General features: G+C 39.8%; 1 protein-coding gene across 1 annotated transcript in view; it reads right to left on the bottom strand.

Annotated features, from left to right (window-relative positions):
* CDKAL1 (CDKAL1 threonylcarbamoyladenosine tRNA methylthiotransferase) overlaps nucleotides 1–17,752 on the bottom strand; it is a 667,990-nt gene extending 650,238 nt beyond the window's left edge. Inside the window, exons 1-4 of the mRNA XM_007454853.1 lie at nucleotides 17,677–17,752; nucleotides 16,774–16,817; nucleotides 4,462–4,636; nucleotides 3,083–3,195 (exon numbers count right to left, since the gene is read on the bottom strand). Coding sequence (XP_007454915.1) covers nucleotides 3,083–3,195; nucleotides 4,462–4,636; nucleotides 16,774–16,817; nucleotides 17,677–17,729 — 385 coding nt within the window. The 5' untranslated portion in view covers nucleotides 17,730–17,752. The remainder of the gene's footprint in view (nucleotides 1–3,082; nucleotides 3,196–4,461; nucleotides 4,637–16,773; nucleotides 16,818–17,676) is intronic.
* Between the last annotated feature and the right edge of the window lie 4,000 nt (nucleotides 17,753–21,752).

Genomic DNA, 21,752 nt, shown 5'->3' with positions numbered 1-21,752 from the left:
TGTGTTAGATATTAAATATCACCTAGGATAAGTCAAGCTCTGAATTTTTTTAATATTTAGGAAGTTATCTTAAAGGCTATTTTCTTAATTTTCAAACTGCACCATCAGAATGTATTAAGGTAAGTACAGGCTAAATTATACAAAAATTACTAATGAACACAGAGAAGTAATTCTAAAAGCAGACTGAGTGTTTTTACCTGTTTTAAGACTGATTTTGCTGTCTAAAGAATGAGTTATCAGGACTTCCCTGGTGGCGCAGTGGTTAAGAATCCGCCTGCTAATGCATGGGACACGGGTTCGAGCCCTGGTCCAGGAAGATCCCACATGCCATGGAGCAACTAAGCCTGTGCACCACAACTACTGAGCCGGTGCTCTAGAGCCCACGAACCACAACTACTGAGCCCACGTGCCACAACTACTGAAGCCCGCGCGCCTAGAGCCCATGCTCCACAACGAAAGAAGCCACCGAAATAAGAAGCCTGCGCACAGCAAGGAAGAGCAGCCCCCCTGCTCACCTCAACTAGAGAAAGCCCGAACGCAGCAACGACACCCCAATGCAACCCTAAATAAATAAATAAATAAATTTTTAAGGGGCTTCCCTGGTGGCGCAGCGGTTGAGAATCTGCCTGCCAATGCAGGGGACACGGGTTCGAGCCCTGGTCTGGGAAGATCCCACATGCCACGGAGCAAGTAGGCCCGTGAGCCACAACTACTGAGCCTGCGCGTCTGGAGCCTGTGCTCCCCAACAAGAGAGGCCGCAATAGTGAGAGGCCCGCGCACCGCGATGAGGAGTGGCCCCCGCTCGCTGCAACTAGAGAAAGCCCTCACACAGAAACGAAGACCCACACAGCCAAAAATAAATAAATAATAAAAAAGAATGAGTTATCAAAAACAGAGTTAATGACATACAATTATTTACTTATTGAAGGAAACAATGCTATAAAAGGAATAACTTTCCAATCTGCCCTTCTCCTCACATCCATCTTGAAGCTAGGACGGGCCAACTACACATGCAAAGGCAATGTGCTATGTGATATAGACTAGCGGTCAAGAGCAATGTTTTGGAGCAACAGACTTTCCCGCCCATGGGATTTAAAGTAAGAAACCACCTCTCCATTCTCACCTATATGAATGGATGCTAATATGTCCTTTTATCACAGGGACTAAGCATGATAACACATATAAAGCACTGGGCCATTCACTGCCTCTCACAAAGCATTCAAATTATGTTCCCATTTAATGTACATACAACAGAAACAGATACAGATGTATGTGCCGGTTCATATACATATATGTTTCCTAACTCTGTCCACTGAGAGAACCTCGAAGCACTGATACTTCACAGTAGCAATAAGCACAACTAGTGCCCAGATCTCTGGTCTGGTTCTAAACACTATTCTCCTAATGAAAGGGGTCAGGATTCCTTGGAAAAGTGGTTGCTTCCAAGGCTGGGGAAGGGAAAATACAACACTAGAATATCTTGTGGTGCCAGAAAATAAGGAAGTGCTCAAAAAGGAATGGGGGCATGTTTGAAGGACACAGGAGCCAGTCTAAACAAGGTCCTATGGCCAAAGTTGGAACAATACAAGAAACAAAATAAATAGGGCTTCCCTGTTGGCACAGTGGGTGAGAGTCCGCCTGCCGATGCAGGGGACATGGGTTCGTGCCCCGGTCCGGGAAGATCCCACGTGCCGCGGAGCAGCTGGGCCCGGGAGCCATGGCCGCTAAGCCTGCACGTCCGGGGCCTGTGCTCCGCAACGGGAGAGGCCACAACAGTGAGAGGCCCGCGTATCGCAAAAAAAATAATAAATAAATAAAAATAAATAAATAAATAATGATAGCTCTGAACTATAACCTATAGAATAAAATAAATATCCATGAATTCATACTGATATCAACAAATAAAATGGGGAGGAAAGGACAGCCCTTCCTTACAGAAGACTCTGATTAATAAATGTGGAAGAAAAGAAGAAAATAGAAAATCACCACTAGGCAAATATCACAGTAATAACTTGGAGACAAGATCCACCAACAGATACTAAAATTATCGAATACTAAAATTACTAGGCAAGAGGTTGAGGAGACACAGGATATTTATTAGTTACAATGAGAAAAACAGTAACTTTACTGTGGAGAAATCTGACAGACAAGGGGTAGTGTACTAACATCATGAAGCTCCCTGCCCGATGTGACGCACTGAGAAGGATATAATATCACTTCTGTGCTCTTCTTGCCAAAAATGCATAATTACCTTACTCTAATCTAAGGTAATCATAATTACCTTACTCTATCAGACAAACCCAAGGTGAGGGACATTCTAAAAAGTCCAAAATAATCGATTTTCTTTCAGAAGTGTCAAAGTCATAAAAGATGAGAAAAAACGGAGCAACTGTCACAGATTGGAGGAGACTAAGGAGACATTACAAATCAACATAAGGTGAGATCCTAGATTGGACCCTGGAACATAAAAAGGACATAAATAGGAAACCTGACAAAATTCAAACAAGATTTGTAGTTTAGATAATAGTATTGTGCTAACACTGATTTCCCAATTTATTAATTATTCTACAATTATGTTAGATATTAAGATTAGGGGAACCTGGATAAAGGACATATACAAACTCTCAATTTTACTACTTTCCTGTAAGTGCAAACTTATTTCAAAATAAAATTTTTTTAATATTATACACACACACACACAGAGTCATCCCTAAGTATGTGCAGGGGATTGGTTCCAGGACCTGCGGCAGAGACCAAAATCCGCATATCCTCAAGTGCCATAGCCAGCCCTCCATATGCGAGGGTTCCACATCCTAGGATTCAACCAACCACGGATTGTAAACATAACAGTGTATGTATTGAAAAAGGTCCCCGAATAAGTGGACCCACACAGCTCAAAGCTGTGTTGTTCAAGGGTCAACTGTAGTTATCTAGACAACATATATTAGGTATCATTTTGTTTTCCCTTAAAATCATCAAATTATGCTAAAATGTCCTTTAGTTGCTGAAGTTAGAAAAGATATCTCTGAAAAACTTATCTCTGAAAAATTTAATCAATAAAATACATTACAGATCTCATTACCTGTAATTTTATATCCATAAGCAGCTAGTTGTCCAGCCATATATTCTCCATCTGAATTATTATGAGAACAACCCCAAGTCCGTATCCAAATTTTCTGTATGCCTGGAATAGTGCTGTTAATGAATTTAAAAAAAAAAGTCTCATTAAGGGATTTTTTTAAATAAAAAGCACTAGGTAATTTCTGGGCCCATTATGCAAAAATACTCACTCACTGCAATCCATTCACAGGCTACTGATTAAATGCACCAACTTAATACATAATCTGCTGTTACATCAAAAATCTAAATACAAGATAAAATAACAGCACAGAATTCTAAGTTAAGACTCTATACAAAAAATATCTTTTCTCTGAGTTGTATTTTAAATTCAATACTACTAAATATTACCACTAAGTTCAACTCCTGGAAAGGTACAAACAAATAACAATAGCACAGAAAATGGTTCTAGCAGCAATGGCAAATAAAGTTAATTACATCTAAAGACTACTATATACTAGTTACAATCTTTATTTTATAACTTACAGGTATAAATAACTGAATCAAAATGAAAATCTGTCACTCTACAGCACTATTCAAAGCATTCCATATATAAAAATAGAGTTCTGAAAAATGTAATATTTTTACAAAGGAAATAAAAGGACTTTCCACTTGGATTGCCCTAATAAATAATAATTAAATAGATATTACCTTAACAATATGTTTAGGACAAACTTAATAAACTTTATTCATTAAAATATAAGCAAATTATAAATTCATACATCTTATGAATCTGTTCCAAACAAAATAATCAAGTGTATTAAAACTCTCAACAATTTACTAGGTAAACAAATATAATCATATTAAAACTATATAACTGCATATTCCTTTCTGGCTACGTTGTATTAGAATTTCACTAGAGACCTAATATAACAGTGTAAACAGCACAATAATTTGTGCCCAATGCCTTTAGATGATCCACAAGTATTTGTAAATTTGCTAAGAAAAACCAAATGCCCAAACCACCACTATCTCATAAGAATCACAAATTCCAATAAAATTTTTAATGTGGGAGTAACAATTACACACCAACTACTGTAACAGCAAAGAGATCCAGCCAGGGGAGGGTGCAGGGGGGGAGCTATCTTTGTGCCAAATACTGCCCTAGGCCCTGCCTTTAAGAAACATGCAATTTGACATCTTTTTCTTCTTTAGTCAATGACTTTGCTAAATTTAAAACCATTCAAATTAAAAACAAAACAAAACAAAAAAACACTACATATTTCCTCTCAAAATTTCAAAGTTTTTTTTAAAAGAAACATTATGTATATATCATATACAGTAGTGCCAGCCTCTCCCCTGGTATGATACTGAATATAATTTCAAAAGAAAAGAAAAGCTTACCTATCACTTGGTGGACTGTTTTCGTCTTGCAAATGTTTTTGGGTATTTCGCCTTCGCACCTTTGGAACAACGTGCTTTCTCGCAAAATGCCTATCTTGGGGCTTTGAATCTTCTTGTGACACAATATCTTCTATGTCATCCAGGAGTGTATCACAGGATGCAGAAGGCATCTTCTCTATCACATAAAAAAGTTATAAATGATTCAAGCATATGAGTCCCTCAGAAAATCTGTTTAACATAACATCACCCGTGAAATATTCTCGCCAAACTTGAATCTAATAAAGCCTGTAGATTTTAACTTCAAGTTTACAGAAAATACAGGAGATACAGTAAAAGAAACACCAGATAAATCTTATTGATAGTGGGACATTCCAGGGTTCAACTGGAACTATTTCTTCAACAAATCAGTGTCATGGAGAAAAAAGCAGGAAAGGAACTGTTCAAGATTGAAGGATACTTAGAAGATAATATGAACACACTTCATGCTCTTGATCAGGTCTTACTTTGTCCAAACAACTGTAAGACATTTTGGGAACAATTAGGGAAATCAGAATATGAACTGGGTATTAGACAGTATTTGGATATTGCTAAAATTCATTAGATATAAAGTATTGTCTTTATGTTTAAAATCTTATTTTTTAGAGATGCATACTGAATATGTGGAGGTAAATATTACATCTATAATTTATTTTAAAACAATAAAAAATACATTAAGACATGGGGAAACATTTACAACTCTTAAATCTAGGAAATAGACATTGTTGGTGTTTATTATCCAATTCTACTTTCCTGAATGTTCAAAATTTTTATAATTAAGAAAAGAAGGGCTTCCCTGGTGGCACAGTGGTTGAGAGTCCGCCTGCCAATGCAGGGGACACGGGTTCGTGCCCCGGTCCGGGAAGATCCCATATGCCGTGGAGCGGTCGAGCCCGTGAGCCATGGCCGCTGAGCCTGTGCGTCCAGAGCCTGCGCTCCGCAACGGGAGAGGCCACAACAGTGAGAGGCCCACGTACCGCAAAAAAAAAAAAAAAAAAAAAAAAAGAGAGAAGAAAAAAAAATGTTGACACTGCTTCCAGGAAGATGAAATAAACATATTTTCCCTATCCCTCCCACTAAGTACAACTAGAACTCCAGACATATATGTAAAATAAACATAAGAACACTTTGAAGGATGGAGAGAAGGCAGACCGGCTAGGGACCTTGCAACCCAAGTTACACCACCATGGTGAGCTCCTTGGGTTTTGTTTTGCCTCCTATATCCCAGACTTGGAGCTGAAGAAGCCAGCAACCCAAAAATGCCAACAGGTGCAGACAATAAAAGCCCTCAACAAAACAAAAGCCTGTTCTGTTGCCAAAGAACCAGAAAAGTGGCAGCCTAACAAGACAGAAAACTTTTAGACAATAACCATTCCACTCCACACAAACACCAAAAAAAAACACAAAACTGAAAACACAATTCAGTGGAGGAAAGATAGCTTTTTCAATAATTTCTGCTCGAGCAACTGGACATTTATAGACAAATAAATGAACAACCACCTAAGTCTCACACCTTATACAAAACTTAATTCAAATAGATCCTGGACTAAAATGTAAAACTATAAACTTATAGAAAAAAATCGTAAGAGAAAGTCTTCTGGATCTAGAACTAAGTGAATTGTTTTTAGACTTGACACCAAAAGCACCATCCATAAAAAGAAAAATTAACAAGCCCAGACATCACCAAAATTAAAGACTTTTACTCTGCAAAAGACCCTTTTGAGAGATAAGATGTCAAGCTGTAGACTGAGAAAGAAATACTTGCAAACTACATATCTGACAAAGGACTAGTATATAGAACTCAAAAGAGAATAGTAAAAAAAAAGGAAAAAGAAAAAAAATGCAGTTAGAAAATAGACAAAGAGATATTTCACCTAAGAGGATATCCAGAGGGAAAAATAAGCACATGAAAAGAGATTCAATATTACTAGCCATCAGAGAAATATAAACTAAAACCACAATGAGATATCACTACATAGCTATCACTAAAATAAAAAACAGTGACAACACTAAATGCTGGCAAGGATGTAGAGAAACTGGATCACTCATACAGTCCTGGTGGGAATATAAAATGGTACAGCTGCTCTGGAAAACAGTTTGGCATTTTCTTAAACTAATCATGCAGCTACAATGCAACCCAGCAACTGTACTTCTAAGTGTTTATCCAGGAGAAATATTAAGACAGTCACACAAAAACCTAAAATAAATATTTACAGCAGCTTTCTTTGTAAGAGCTAAAACCTGAAAACAACCCAGATGCCCTTCAATGGTTGAATGGTTAAGTAAACTGAGGCACATCCAATACCATGGAATACTACTCAGCAACAGAAAGGAATGAACTATTGACACATGTAACAACCTGGATGAATCTCCAGAGAATTATGTTCAGTGAATAGAGCCAATTGCAAAAGGTTACCTACCGTATGATTACATTTATATAATATGGTTATATAAAGGTTACCTACTGTATGATTACATTTATATAACATACTTGAGATTGAAGGTTGCCAGTGATTAAGGAGAGGATGGAGTGGGAGGAAAGTGAATGTGACTATAAAGGTCAGTGTGCGCAGTCCTTGTGGTGATGGAAGTGTTCTGCATCCTGACCACATCATGTCGATATCCAGGTTGTGATACTGTACATATTACAGCTTTGCAAGATGCTACCTTTGGGGGAGACCTGGGTAAAGTGTACAGCATCTCCACATAATTTTTATAGCTAAGTAAATCTACAATTATGTTAAAATAAAATACTTAAGAAAAAAAGCTACCTGAAAAATGAAACGTGCAGGCATAACTCAAAGATAAATGCAGGTTCAGCTCCAGACCACCACAATAAAGCGAATGTCATAATAAAGGGAGTCCCATGAATTTTTTGATTTTCCAGTGCACATAAAAGTTATGTTTACACTATACTGTAGTCTAGTAAGTGTGAAATAGCATTATATCTAAAAAAAAACTATGTATATGCCTTAATTTTAAAATACTTTGTTGCTAAGAAAAAGTTAACCACCATCTGAGCCTTCAGAGAATTATAATCTTTTTGCTGGTGGAGGGTCTTGCCTCCATGTTGATGGCTACTGATTGGTCAGGGTGGTGGCTGCTGAAGCGGGGTGGCTCTTGGAATTTCTTAAAATAAGAGAACAGTGACGTCTGCCTCATCAATTGACTCTTCCTTTCATGAACAGTTTCTCTATAAGCATGCAATGCTGTTTGACAGCATTTTACCCACAGTAGAGCTTCTTTCGAAATTAAAGTCGATTCTCTCAAACCTTGCCTCTGCTTTATTAACTAAGTTTACGTAATATTCTAAATCCTTTGTTGTCATTTCAACAATCTTCACAGCATCTTCACCAGGAGTAGATTCCATCTCAAGCGATCACTTTCTTGCTCATCCATAAGAAGCAACTCCTCATCCATCCACGTTTTACCATGAGATTGCAGCAATTCAGTCACATTTTCATACTCCACTTCTAATGCTAGTTCTCTTGCTAATTCCACCACATCCGCAGTTATCTCCTCCACGAAACCTTGAACCCCTCAAGGTCATCCATGAAAGTTGGAATTGACTTGTTCCAAACTCCTGTTAATGTTGAAATTTTGACCTCCTCCTATGAATCACAAATGTCCTCAATGGCACCTAGAATGGTGAATCCTTTCCAAAAGCTTTTCAATTTACTTTGCCCAGATCCATCAGAGGAATCACTATCTATAGCAGCTTAGCCTTATAAAATATATTTCTTCAATAATAACACTTGAAAGTCAAAATTACTACTTGACCCATGGGCTGCGGAATGGATGCTGTGTTAGCAGCATGAAAAACATTAATCTCCTTGTATATCTCCATCAGAGCTCTTGGGTGACCAGGTGTACTGTCAATGAGCAGTTAATATTTTCAAAGGAATGTTTTTTCTAGGCAGGAGGTCTCAATAGTGGGCTTAAAATATTCAGTAAACCATGTCATAAACAGATGTGCTGTCATCCAGGCTTTGTTGTTCCATTTATAGAGCACAGGCAGGGAAGATTTAGGTATAATTCTTAAGGGCCCTAGGATTTCCGGAATGGTAAAGAGCACTGGCTTCAACTTATCATTATCAGCTGTATTAGCCCCTGACAAGAGAGTCAGTCTGTCTTTTGAAGTTCTGAAACCAGGCACTGAGCCACTGCAATTATCTTAGCTAGATCTTCTAGACCTGCTGGGTAACTTGCTGCAGCTTCTACATCAGCACTTCCTTCTTCATCTTGCACTTTTACGTATGGAGACGGCTTCTTTCCTTAAATCTCATGAACCAACCTCTGCTAGCTTCAAACTTTTCTACTGTAGCTTCCTCACCTCTATCAGCCTGCACCGAATTGAACAGAGTTAGGGCCTTGCTCAGGATTAGGCTTTGGCTTAAGGGAACGTTGCAGCTGGTTTGATCTTCTATCCACACCACTCAAACTTTCTCTGTATCAGCAATAAGGCTGTTTTGCTTCTTTATCATGCATGTGTTCACTGGAGGATCTGCTTTAATATCCCTCAAGAACTCTTCCTTTACATTCACAATTTGGCTAACTGGCACAAGAAGCCTAGCTTTCAGTCTATCTCGGCTTCCTCATTAAGCTTAATCACTTCTAGTTTATTTAAACTGAGAGACATGCGATTCTTCCTTTCACTTGGACACTTAGAGGCCACTGCCAGGTTATTAACTGGCCTAATTTCAGTATTGGTGAGTCTCAGGGAATAAGGAGGCACAAGGAAAGGGGGAGAGATGGGGGAAGGGCCAGTTGGTTTAAGTAGGAGCACACATTTACCAATAAAGTTCGCTATCTCATACAGGCGTAGTTCAAGGCACCCCAAAACAATTACAAGAGTAACAAAGATAAATGATTACAGATCACCATAACAAATATAACAATAATGAAAGAGTTTGAAATACTGCGAGAATTACCAAAATGTGGCACAGAGACACAGAGTAAATGCTGTTGGAAAAATGGCACCAACAGACATGCTGGATGCCAGGTTGCCACAAAGCTTCAATATGTAAAAACAAAAACAAAAAAAGGCAACGTCTGCAAAGCACAAGAAAACGAGGTCTGTGGATACTTGAGGACACTTACTGGCAGACCTCCACTAACACTGCGTCCAGACAGGAAGCAAGGGCTTCACAGCATCATCTCATTAACCATTCACACAACTCCAGGAGGTGGTGTTACATTCACTTTAAAGAGTAATCTAGGGAATTCCCTGGCTGTCCAATGGTTAGGACTCCGCACTCTCACTGCCGAGGACCTGGGTTCCATCCCTGGTCGGGGAACTAAAATCTCATAAGCCACGTGGCACAGCCAAATAAAATAAAAAAAATGAAGAGTAATCTAAAACACAGAGAAGCTACCTTACTCAAAGCAGCTCAAAGACTCCACGGCAGATGAGCCTGAGCCCACGTGCTGTGCAAGACTCTACGGCCTACTTAATTACCCAGAATGACCACTTTTCATCCGGGTCGCCTAAACCATTGTTAAGGGTCCTACACTCTCCTCTGGTCTTGAGCCTTTCTGATGAATTTTCCTTCTTTTCATTTGTCAGATTCCCATCGTTCCATTAACAGAGTATTTCCAGCCAGGCTCATTTTGTGCCCTTGGCTGTAATGCACTCTTTATAAGTATGACAAACTAGGCCCTGTAAATCAGACAAATCTGTGTTCAAATCTCAGCTAGCTTTACGTTGCTTAGAAGAACAAAAGATCAGAAATAACCCAGATGGCAATCAATCAAACCCATACCATACCACGTGGTCAGGATAGGACTGTCAGTCACAGGCCTCCTCCTTCCCCAGATGCAACCATGGCACATGAGAACCATGTGCCAGAATAATTCATCCTCTGGGCCACAATGATTGGTTCAGGTTTGGACATGACAAGCCGAGCCAATGAGAATCATCACGAGAACTTCTATGCCAGGGCTAACAGGAGAGCTGGCTTCTCTTTCACTGAAGTGACTAAGTTAGGAGGCTGTCACCTTGAGGATACTGGAGGCCATCTTGCCTGCCACAAAGCAGAAACCTATCCAAGGCAGGAAAGCCTTCTAAGAGCTGGAGAGACAACGAGCAATACTGACATTATTTGAGCAACTGGGTCCAACCAATGCCTGCAGCCAGATGCAGCCCTGCCCTGCCCAGTCACGTGAGCTAATAAATTCCCTCTGTGGCTCAAATTCATTTGAGTTGGGGCTTCTGTTCTTGCAAACGAGAGCCCTGGCCGACTCAGCAAACTATAGGTAAGGTGAAATGAACTAGGTTAGTCTTTCCCAAATTCGTTCTATTTATTGACTATCAGTGAAGAGACAGTTCTGTGGTCAAATAAATTTGGGACAGTCTGCGTCTTACAGGCTCCCAGTATGCATTAGTAGAGCAAAGACTGGGAAGCGCTGCGGTGAAGAAACTTAAACTCGCTGATCTTAGGAGTTTTCTGAATATTAATTTCTCACAGATCTCCTCTTCATGAGGCTGCAGACGGTACTGAAAACAGAAGGCCTGAATGAAGCCGACCCTCAGATCCTCTCCCACATTCTGTACACATGGATGACTTCATTCTCTTACCAGGAAATGGGTCTTTGCCCACATATCAATCTGTTACAGTGAATGAACTGCCCAGCCCCCTTAGAACAATCCCTCTACTCTGACCTGCTCCAGCACAGAATGCCAGCCATGCTTCCTCTTCTTGCATCATCACTAATTGTCTCTTCACTGAATCATTACTATCTGGGTATAAACATACTGTTATTTCTCCCATTTGAAAAACAAAAACCTTATCCGGACCCCACTTCCTCTACTTACTAACTCCACCACATTTCTCTCTTTTAAAAGAAAACTCCTGGGCTTCCCTGGTGGCGCGGTGGTTTAGAGTCCGCCTGCTGGTGCAGGGGACACGTGTTCGTGCCCTGGTCTGGGAGGATCCCACATGCCGCGGAGCGGCTGGGCCCGTGAGCCATGGCCACTGAGCCTGCGCGTCCGGAGCCTGTGCTCCGCAACGGGAGAGGCCACAGCAGTGAGAGGCCCACATACCGCAAAAAAAAAAAAAAAAGAAAGAAAACTCCTTGCAAGAACTGTCTCCAATTTCCCCCTCCCATTCTCTACTAAACTGGACTTTCACCCCGACCACTCCACCAAAACACAACAGTGTACACGGTGGTCAATTCTCAGCCATCTCGCCTGACCAGGTCTGCAGCATCTGACACTACGGTCCATGCATTCCCTCCTAAAGCGATCTTCACTGGCTCCTGGAATCCCACACTCTGAGTTCTCGTCCTACCATGTCAACCACTCCCCAAGTCTCCTTTGCTGGTTCCTCCTCAACTCTCCAACTTCTCAACGTCAGAATGCCCCCAGGGGTCCGTTACAGGACTTCTCTTCTCTAGTTACAGACACACCCTAGGTGATCTCATCCAGTCCCAAGGCCTTGCAATACCAACTGTATGCTTATATAACCAGCCCCAGTCCTCCCCTGAACTTCAGGCTCAGATGTCCAACTGCCTATTCAACACCCCTGCTTGAATGTCTAATAGTTATTTCAGAATTAAAAGGTCAAAAACAAAACTCTTGATCCTCTCCCCACCTTACCCCACCTGCAACCAACATCACACCAGATCCTCCCACAACTTTCCCCATCTCGCTTAAAGGCAATCCCAACCTTCCACCCACTCAGGCCAAAATTCCTGGATCCATCCCTGACTCCTCTCTTTCCTTCACCCTAAATCCAATCCACCAACAAAAGCCTGCTGGCTTGACCTTCCAAATATATTCAGAATCTATTTCTGACCATACCCGCTGTTACATTCTTGGTCCAAACCAACATCAGCTCTTGCCTGGGTTACTGTAATAGTAACCCTGCTTCTACCCTTAATTCCCAAAGGACACTTGCAGCACGTAAGCCAGGGATCCCTTTAAAACCTAAATTCTTCTCAGGCTTCTGATCAAAACCTTCCCTTGGTATTCCATCTCAGAGTAAAAAGCCCCAAAGTAAAAACTGCTACAGAGTTCTACTAGGAGATAATCAGCTTCCTGTTACCTCTGTGACCCCACTTCCTTCCGCTCTCCCCTCTCACTCTGCTCAGCCACACCGGCACCCTGGCTAGTTCACACCCACCAGGCACACACTCATCTCAAGGTCTTCGTCTTGCCCGGAATGCCTTCAAGTCCTTTGGGACTTTGTTCAAATGTCACCAGTGAGGCCTTCCTGAGCAACTCCCACCTCACCACGTACACACACCTCCTATCCGCCTTCCCCGCCTTGTTTCCTTACCACAGCAGTTCACCACCTGCTTAGATATTACAGGGGAGCAAACTTGCCACCCCAAAATGTCTGCTTGCCACGCAGATTATTTTGAGCTGAAAACAATCAAGGACCAAAAGATTCAGGAAGAAACTCTGACCTTCCCCGTAAACACCTAAAAGAATGTAAACAGAGCACCTGTTCCAGGAAGGGAGTAATCACCACAGATAACTAGAGTATGAACTACGTGTGCAGACAGGCAGGAACCTAGCAAAGTCTGTTTGTTAAAATTCCTCTGTTACCAAACATTTGCTTTTCCATGGCATGGCAATTGCCTTCCTCCCCTCTGAGGTCCCAAACCACTACCCCAAGATCCTCTTTTGTCTTTAGCTGAAGACAGAAGGGTTTAAAGCAAGGGTTTCAACCACTTGGGAGAGTTACTGTTTGCCTGTGTCTCTCCCATGTATACATGTTATTAAACTTTCGTTTTATTAGCCTCCTGTTAATCTGTCAGTTTAATTCTTAGACCAGCCAGAAGAACCTAGAAGGGTAGAGGAAAATTTCTTCCTCCATGAAAATATCTTCATTATTTTGTTACTATCTCTTTCTACTAGGATATATACTCTCAGAGGGATGGAGGTGGGGGGCAGGGGGAGGTAAAGGCTTTTGGGTGCTTTGTTCACTGCTTTATCCCAGGTGGTGCCTAGAACTGTCTAGCACACTGCAGCTTCTCAATAAATACTTTTTACTGTACACTACCCAGTCTAACAAAATATGCCCCCTCTGCTACCTCCCACTCTGCCCCAACTGTAATAATCTTTCAGACATTCTCTAAGCAGGCCAAACTAGCTTCTGACTCAGGGCCTTCACACTTGCTGTTCCTCTGCCTTGAATATCATCCCCAGATATTCGTATGCCTTGCTGCCTACTTCTCTACTCAAATGACACCTTGGAGAGGCCTTTTCCTAATCACCCTATCTAAAATAAGCACACACTGATTAGGCACCCCACACATTCTCACCGGCCTCTAACCCACTTTACACTTCATTTTTCTTCATAACACTTACCTACCTGACTCCAGGTAGGTATATAAGTGCATCTGTCTTTCTCAGTACACTGTAAGCGCCATAAGAACAAGGGTGTCATCTCTTTTTCACCACTGTATCTACAACACCTGTAACAATACCTAGCACACAGCAGGCGCAGAATATCTGTTGAATGAATGGATAAATAAACACTTGCTTAAGCTGAATTTAGCTAGCCTTTCTATAACATAGGAGGAAATTCTTACAGTAGGTGGGAAGGTGAAATAAATACCTAACCCCTACAGTTTTTTCTATAAACTATGACTCTATGAAATAACAAAGTGAGAAAGGCTAAGACCAGGTAGTGCCTTTCAATGTTACTGAAGAACTACTGAAGGATTATAAATTGAATGACATATATTAATTTTTTTTAATTACACAATATTTACATCCCATACACAATTGCTTATGGATCCACTGAAGTGAAACAGTATGGAAGAAGAGAGATGAGAGGAGTCCACTGCAGTAGACATACAATATCAGAGTTAGGGAAGCAAGCAACACGGCTAAGCCTCTTACTTTACAGAACTGAAGTCCAGAGGAGCTAAAAGATTTGTCCACTGATAGAGCTAAAAATTAGAACCTAGGCCCTCTCTCAACACCAAGCTCTCCCCACATGGCTCTGCCTCATTGGCAAAGCACAAATAATACAAGAGTCTAAGGCAACCCTAAGAAAGAAAAACATCCAGAAAAAAATGGGCAAAGGCAAAACCGGCAACACACTTAAGAAATGTAAATAGCCGTTAAGCATAGGAAAGAATGCTCAAACACACTAAGGGCATGTGTTTAAACAAGGAGTTATTTTCCATCTACTCCACTGATAACAAAGACTGACAAACACCCAACTGTTAGCAGAAAGCATGGTAAAACTGACATACCCTTTCTGAAGGGCAATCTGGCAATACATATCAAACTTTAACACATATATCCTTCTGCCCAGCAATTCCATTTCCAGAAATTCACTCTAGGGAGACAAAAGAGACAAATATATAATGCAGAGGTTCCTAAACCTGGCTGCATATAATAAGCACCTGAACAAACTCATTCATCACTATTAATTAGCTTAAGTTCTTACTGCCAATGAACTGGTAAATGGAATTGTTAGCCTTCAGAAATTATTAAATAAGTGAATAATAATGAAAGTTTGAGAATAAAAGGAAAACAAGATAGTAGTTAAATGGAACAACAGGATCATATAAAGTTTTTTCTCAAAGGTAGAGGAAATCAAGTTTAATCAAGGAAATAAAAACAGTAAGTGAAAAAAGGAGATATTGAAAATGATGAAGAGAGAATAATATAGAGTACTGGTTACTTACAGAGGTGATTTATTAGGAGACCTTTAGAATAGCAAATACCCAGGCCCCATTCTCCAGAGTGGAATTTAAGGATGGGAAGGGAAAACCTGCCCAGGTGATTCCACTATACACCTCTGATTGAGAACCACTGTTCTCCTACAGCAAAGGTTCTCAGTCTTGAGTGTTCATTATAGTCAGCTGAGGAGCTATGGAAAATTACCGACAACTGAGCCCGGCGCTAGTTGAATCAATTGCTAGAACGGAGCCTGGACGTCAATATTTTTTAAAACTTTCCAGTAATTCTCATATGTGTTGCCACAGTTGTGAACCAAAGTCCTACACCGGTAGTTTTCACAGTGTGGTTCCCACACCAGCACAATTAGGGTCACTGGGGAACTTGTTAGAAATGAGAAGTCTGGGGTCCCACTCAAAATCTACTGAATCAGATACTCTGAGTAAAGCTCAGCAATCTTTAACAAGCCCTCCAGGTGATTTTGATGTGCATTAAAGTTTGAGAATCACTGTCCTAGAGTTATTCTTTCATAAAAATCATCTAGAATGCTTGTCAAAAATATATGACCTGGTCAGCTGATTTTCAACAAGGGTGCCAAGAAAATTCAATGGGGAAAAGGGTAGTGTTTTCAACAAATGGTGCTGGGACAACTGGATCGCCACATGCAAAGAATGAAGGTGGATTCCTACTTCACAACACATACAAGAATTAACTCAAATTGACTGCAGACCTAAATTTAAGAACTAATGCTATAAAACTCTTAGAAGATAAGATAGGTGTAAATGTTCATGACATTAGATTAAGCACTGGTTTCTTAGTTATGACACCAAAAAAATAAGCAACAAAAGAAAAAACAGACTGGACTTACATTTAAGACTTTCACATTTAAGACTTTCATGCTTCAAAGGACACCATCAAGAAAGTGAAAAGAGAGCTCATACAACTGGAGAAAATATTTGCAAATCAAATGTCTGATAAAGGTCTGGTATCAGAATACATATAGAACACTTACAACTCAACAACAGAAAAATAACCCAACGAAAAATATGAGCAAAGGATTTGAACAGACATTTCTCCAAAGAAGATATACAAACGGCCAATAACATGATGAGATGTCAACATCATTAGCTATCAAGAAAATGCAAATCAAAACCACAATGAGACACCACTTCACACACACTAGGATGGCTAGAATAAAAAAGACAGAGAACAAGAATGTTGATGAGGTTGTGCATTAGCTCACCCAGAGAACGAGAACAGAATTTCTTCTAACTGGAAAGAGGACAGGACCAAGCCTTAAGGAACTCCATATTTATCTGCCATACAGAAAAGAACCAGCCTATAGTGGAGATCAAGAAGAAACCACTAGAGAAGAAGAAAATCAGTGGGTCACAAAAGGAAAAGGAAGCGAGCATGTGAAAGAGGTGGACATGGTCAGCGCTGCTCAATGCAGATAATGCAAAGTTAAGTAAAATGAATGAAAACGTTTCTTGGATTTAGTGATAGGGAGATCTTGGCATTTCCGGATAATCATAGTGGCAAAATCAATAAGAGATTAAAATTAGGCTACCTTTCTGCACGTTATAATATGTAACACGTCACTCCAACATAAAAGGCTTAAAATAAACGAGTACCTTGATTATTCGCAATTAGTCTCAAATCTTCTTGAAAGATGAGTCTGGAAAATGAAAACTGATTAGAAAAAGCAAACTCGCAACAACTTCACAAGACCACAGTAAGGACTCTTTAAAACTACCTAAAAGGGATTAAACTCCATAAAAGTCTACTTTATACATCAGGGTTAATGATGTTCCATATTACTCCCAATTTCTTTCTGATTAGGCCAGGTGTGTTAACATCTGCCACATTTGCTATGACTGAGATCCAGCGTCTGGCCGTAGTTAATAAATACTATCCAGCACTACAATACGTCTGCGTGATTCAAGTAATACCGAGAACTACAAAACAGAAAGATGGCAATGAAGTAAGTATCCACATCACCTGACACACGAAAGACACGTGTCGTCCCGAGATTCAGAAAGAGGTTTTATCAGTAAACAAGAAGGAAAAGTGAAAAATGAAGACACCTAATCTTCAGACCAACTTCAGTTTAAATTTCTGAGATACAGCTCTGTGAAAGCTAGGTAACTGTGAAAGCCTTGTCCCGTCCCACAAACTCACTAACGCACCCGTCCCACAAACTCACTAACGCAGAAAGTGGCAAAACGAATGAAGTTAGATTTGACAATAAGCAACGAGTTCCCTTAAATACTCCTTACAGCCCTGCAGCACCTAAGGCCAAAGACCCGTCCTCACTCCTGGCAGCGCTACCTGCCTCCCAATTCCCCCAGCTCAGCTGGTAAGTTCCCTTTCAACTGCGAAACCAACCAGCAAACCTCCCGAGAAAGACTAAAACTGGGGAAACAAGGCTCCGCCGTAAAACGAACTCTGGCCAAACTCTGCCCCACACTGATCCACCCGCCACCCTTACCCAGCAGTCAGGAAATAACAAGCCAGCCAAAAGTAAGAGAACCTACACGCCACTCTCCGGTAACTGCAGCGACTTTAGATGGAGCTCGCCATGACACATACGTCCCGCCACGTTCTTTACGCATGCTCGCGGACGGTGGCCCGGAGAGATCAAATTACTGGAAGTGCGCGTTCAGGTTCAACTTGGTTTAGTAATGATTTCATTTAACGATTCTTTTGGTTGCCAGAACGAAAATAATACCTTGAAGACCTCGAGTTCTTAGAATCGTTTAGTAGCTAACTTCTCCTGAGCTCTTACTACGTGTCGAGTACTGTGATCAGAGCTTTCCATAAACATTATCTCCTCACTTATTTATTATTATACTTATTTTACAAAAGAGGAAACTGGGAGTTTAATTACATGCCCACAGTGATTCTGGTAGTAGTGACTGTCCTCTGTGCTAAACCCAACTCTGCCGGACTCCCAGAGAATCTGCTCTTTTCATTACATTTTACCAGCTTCCTCGACCTTTTGTGAAAAGAGGTCATATTAAAGAAAATGGAGAAGGGTAGAAAGATAACAGTTGGATTAAACTTAATATAGATCATTTAACACCAAGCAAGGTTTTTTGTTGTTTTTTATTGGTTGGTTGGTTGGTTTTAATGCTTAGAAGACAGTCTAGGAGCAGCAGTTTAGCAGAGAAATACAACTTTCATGGAGTATATACAGATTCTGACCTGGTTACCTTACATGAGTTATCTCACCTTATTATTCTTTACCCCAGACACTGACCTTGTTTACCAGAAAAGCATTTCCACTTTAGAAAGTGAAGACAATAGCCATGAACAGGAAGTCGAAATTATGCATGACTCTGGGTTTCACAGTGATTTGGGGCAATTGACTTATTTTGTAAATGACTTTCCTAGTGCATTTCCCTCTAGCTAAAATGGCACGCTTTGCTCATCCAAAAAAAAAATCTGAACTGTGACCTAAGGTCCACAGCAGTCTTCACGCAGCTGAATTAGAATTGTGTGTTTATGTTACCCCATCTCTTTCACTAGACCAAAAGTAGGCCCTGCGTCACCTTCTTCTTGGTGGTCATCCCACTGCTTAGCTCATAATCTTGCACTTAATAGCCTCTCAGTAAACATGTTGAATCAATGAATGATGGTACCCCTTCTCCCCAAGATCTGGTTAAGTTCAAACAAATTTCATTGAGTGCATACCATATGATATGTACTTGCTGGATGCTGGAGCTAGAAAAGAAGAAAGACACTCCCTACCACCCTTTCAGGCTACTGCAAGGATATAGCTTCAGTAGAGAATAGTAATCCCTATGGAAGATGAACGCAAGAGGCCTGTGGAGCACAACAGAGAGATCAGGACTTCCCCCAGGGGTGATGTGAGGGAAACGGACAAAGGTATTCCACACTGTGGAGACAGTGAGGGCCAATGCATGGGGGCCTGAAACTATAAACTATTGTACATTATAATAGCAAAAAAGAGTAAAGTTGGGTGATAGCAGAGAAGGCTGGAAAGGAAAGTGCAGGGATCAGATTAAGGTGAGCCTTGTTTGCTAAAATAAAGACATTAGACCTAATCCTGGATGTATTGGGTAGCATGAAAATGTCTGAGCAGAATATTCTCTCAGGAGGATAGGTTTGAGGACAACATTTCACACATGAAAAAATAGTGAAAAGCCTAAATCAAGTTGTTGGCTGTGAGCAATGGGAAAATAAAAAGGGAGGACAGAAGAGACTGAGGAGGTAAAATCAGCAAGACTTAGAGATTGATACGTGTAGACGAGGATACAAGGAAGTTTCCAAGTTTGGGGATAAAGCAACTGACACCAGTGCTTCTTTGGTGAAATCTGTCTCTTTAGGCACTTTTAATCTGAATTATTTGAAAAGCCAGTGACACTACCTCTAGGAATTTAACTTATGGAAATGCTCACAGTTATACAAAATGACATATGTGCCAGATTATTCTTTGAAAGATTGCTTGCAATAGCAAAAGACTGAAAACTCTCTCTGGCTTCTCAGTAGGGAATTGGTTAAATATCTTTATGGCGTCTACAGCTCCTGAAAAAGAAAAAGGTTGCATTTAATGCACTATCTATTCTTAAGTGGAAAAAGAAATTTGCAACATAGTGCATAGAGTGTATGACTATAGTTATAACTACAGTTTTAGACATGTATAAAATCTGTGGCAGAATATATAAATAATTGGTAACGGAGTCATGTCTCTGGGAAAAGGAACTGAGTGGCTAAAGGAAGATTTGCATTTCCCTGTATATCATTTTGTACCTTTTATTTTTGGACCATGAAGATGTATTATTTATTCAAAAAATAAATGGATGCATTTTATAAATAAAATGACATTTTATAATTTACTGGTTTATCTGTTACACTGTAGTATTTTCTTTCATATGAATATTTAAATTTTAAATCTTTTTATTATAAGATATACATAACATAAAATTTACCATTTTAACCGTTTTTAAGTGTACAGTTCAGTAGCACTGAGTACATTCACATTTTTGTGCAGCCATCCATCTCCAGAACATTTTCATCTCCCCAAACTTAAACTCTCAACCTGTTAAACAGTAAGTCCTTAATCCCCCTTTTCCCCAGCCCCTGATGACCACCGTTCTACTTTCTGTCTGTATGAATCTGACTACTATAGGTTCCTCATATAAGGGGAATCATACGGTATTTGTCCTTTTGTTACTGGCTTATTTCACTTAGTATAATGTCTTTGAGGTTGATCCGTGTTGTAGCATGTCAAATATCCTTTCTTTTTAAGGCTAAATGATATTCCATGGTATGTATATACCACATTTTGTTTACAAATTTTAAATATTTATGCCCTGTTTCTCAAATTAGATTGTAAACTTCATAAGAATAGACGCTCCATATTGTTATTGTTTTTTCAGCCAACAGTATAATATTAAATGCTTTATAAATGTTGGTGGTAGACAAACCAATTCGTGTATACAAAGACATCCTAAAAATGCAAGTGAATCTATAAAATAATAGTAAAACATAACATTTTTTGAGAACTTATATGTGTGTGCCAGTAACCATTCTAAGCCCTCTATGTGAATTATCAAATGTTTTCATCACAATGACTCTATAAGTAATCCTATAAATTAGGAGTACTATTATTATCCTCATTATCCCCTTTTTACAGAGGAGAAAACTGAAGCTCAAGCAGTCTGACTTCAGGGACTTTTTTTTTTTTACTCTATACTTCAGAAGAAAGAAACGGTATACTTTCATTAAAAATGCAAAATTTCAAATAAAGAAAAACATTGGAGAGAAAAAAGAAAAGAATGATAAGGGAAATGTGCAATAAAATCTATCAACCTTCAGAGTAATTAACTCAATCTTTTAATATTCTTTACAGTGAAAATCGAAGAGAAAATGTGGGCAATAATGAAGTTAGAGAATTCTTACCATCTCAGCCACTAACCAAGAAAGAATAAAATAAATTTATAAAAATTTAGGAGCACAGAGACTTCCCTGGTGGCGCAGTGGTTAAGAATCTGCCTGCCAGTGCAGGGGACACAGGTTCGAACCCTGGTCCAGGAAGATCCCACATGCCACAGAGCAACTAAAACTGTGCTCCACAACTACTGAGCCTTTGTGCCACAACTACTGAAGCCCGTATGCCCTAGAGGCTCTGCTCTGCAACAAGAGAAGCCACCACAATGAGAAGCCTGTGCACCACAACAAAGAACAGCCCCTGCTCGCTGCAACTACAGATGCACGCAGCCTAGAGCCTGTGCTCTGCAACAAGAGAAGCCACCACAATGAGAAGCCTGTGCACCACAACAAAGAACAGCCCCTGCTCGCTGCAACTACAGAAAGCCTGCACGCAGCAATGAAGACCCAACGCAAAAATAAAAAACAAAAAATAAATTAATTAATTAAAAAAATATTTAGGAGTACATATCTTATTTTTGTTTTTTTGTTTTTTGTTTTTGTTTTTAGGAGCACATATTTTAGATTTAGCTTATGATTTGAGTAATTAGCTAGTGTACTTATAAATTTGTTCCAATCAGTATCTTTTTATGATAAATAAATCATACATTTAATTCACTCTTGAAAAATGATAGTAAGTATATATGAAATTTTCTGT

Source organism: Lipotes vexillifer, unplaced genomic scaffold (assembly GCF_000442215.2).
Source record: "Lipotes vexillifer unplaced genomic scaffold, Lipotes_vexillifer_v1.1 scaffold428, whole genome shotgun sequence".
NCBI classification, from domain to species: domain Eukaryota; kingdom Metazoa; phylum Chordata; class Mammalia; order Artiodactyla; family Lipotidae; genus Lipotes; species Lipotes vexillifer.
The sequence above is the reverse complement of the archived record's forward strand: the minus strand, read 5'-3'. Positions and strand labels throughout refer to the sequence as shown.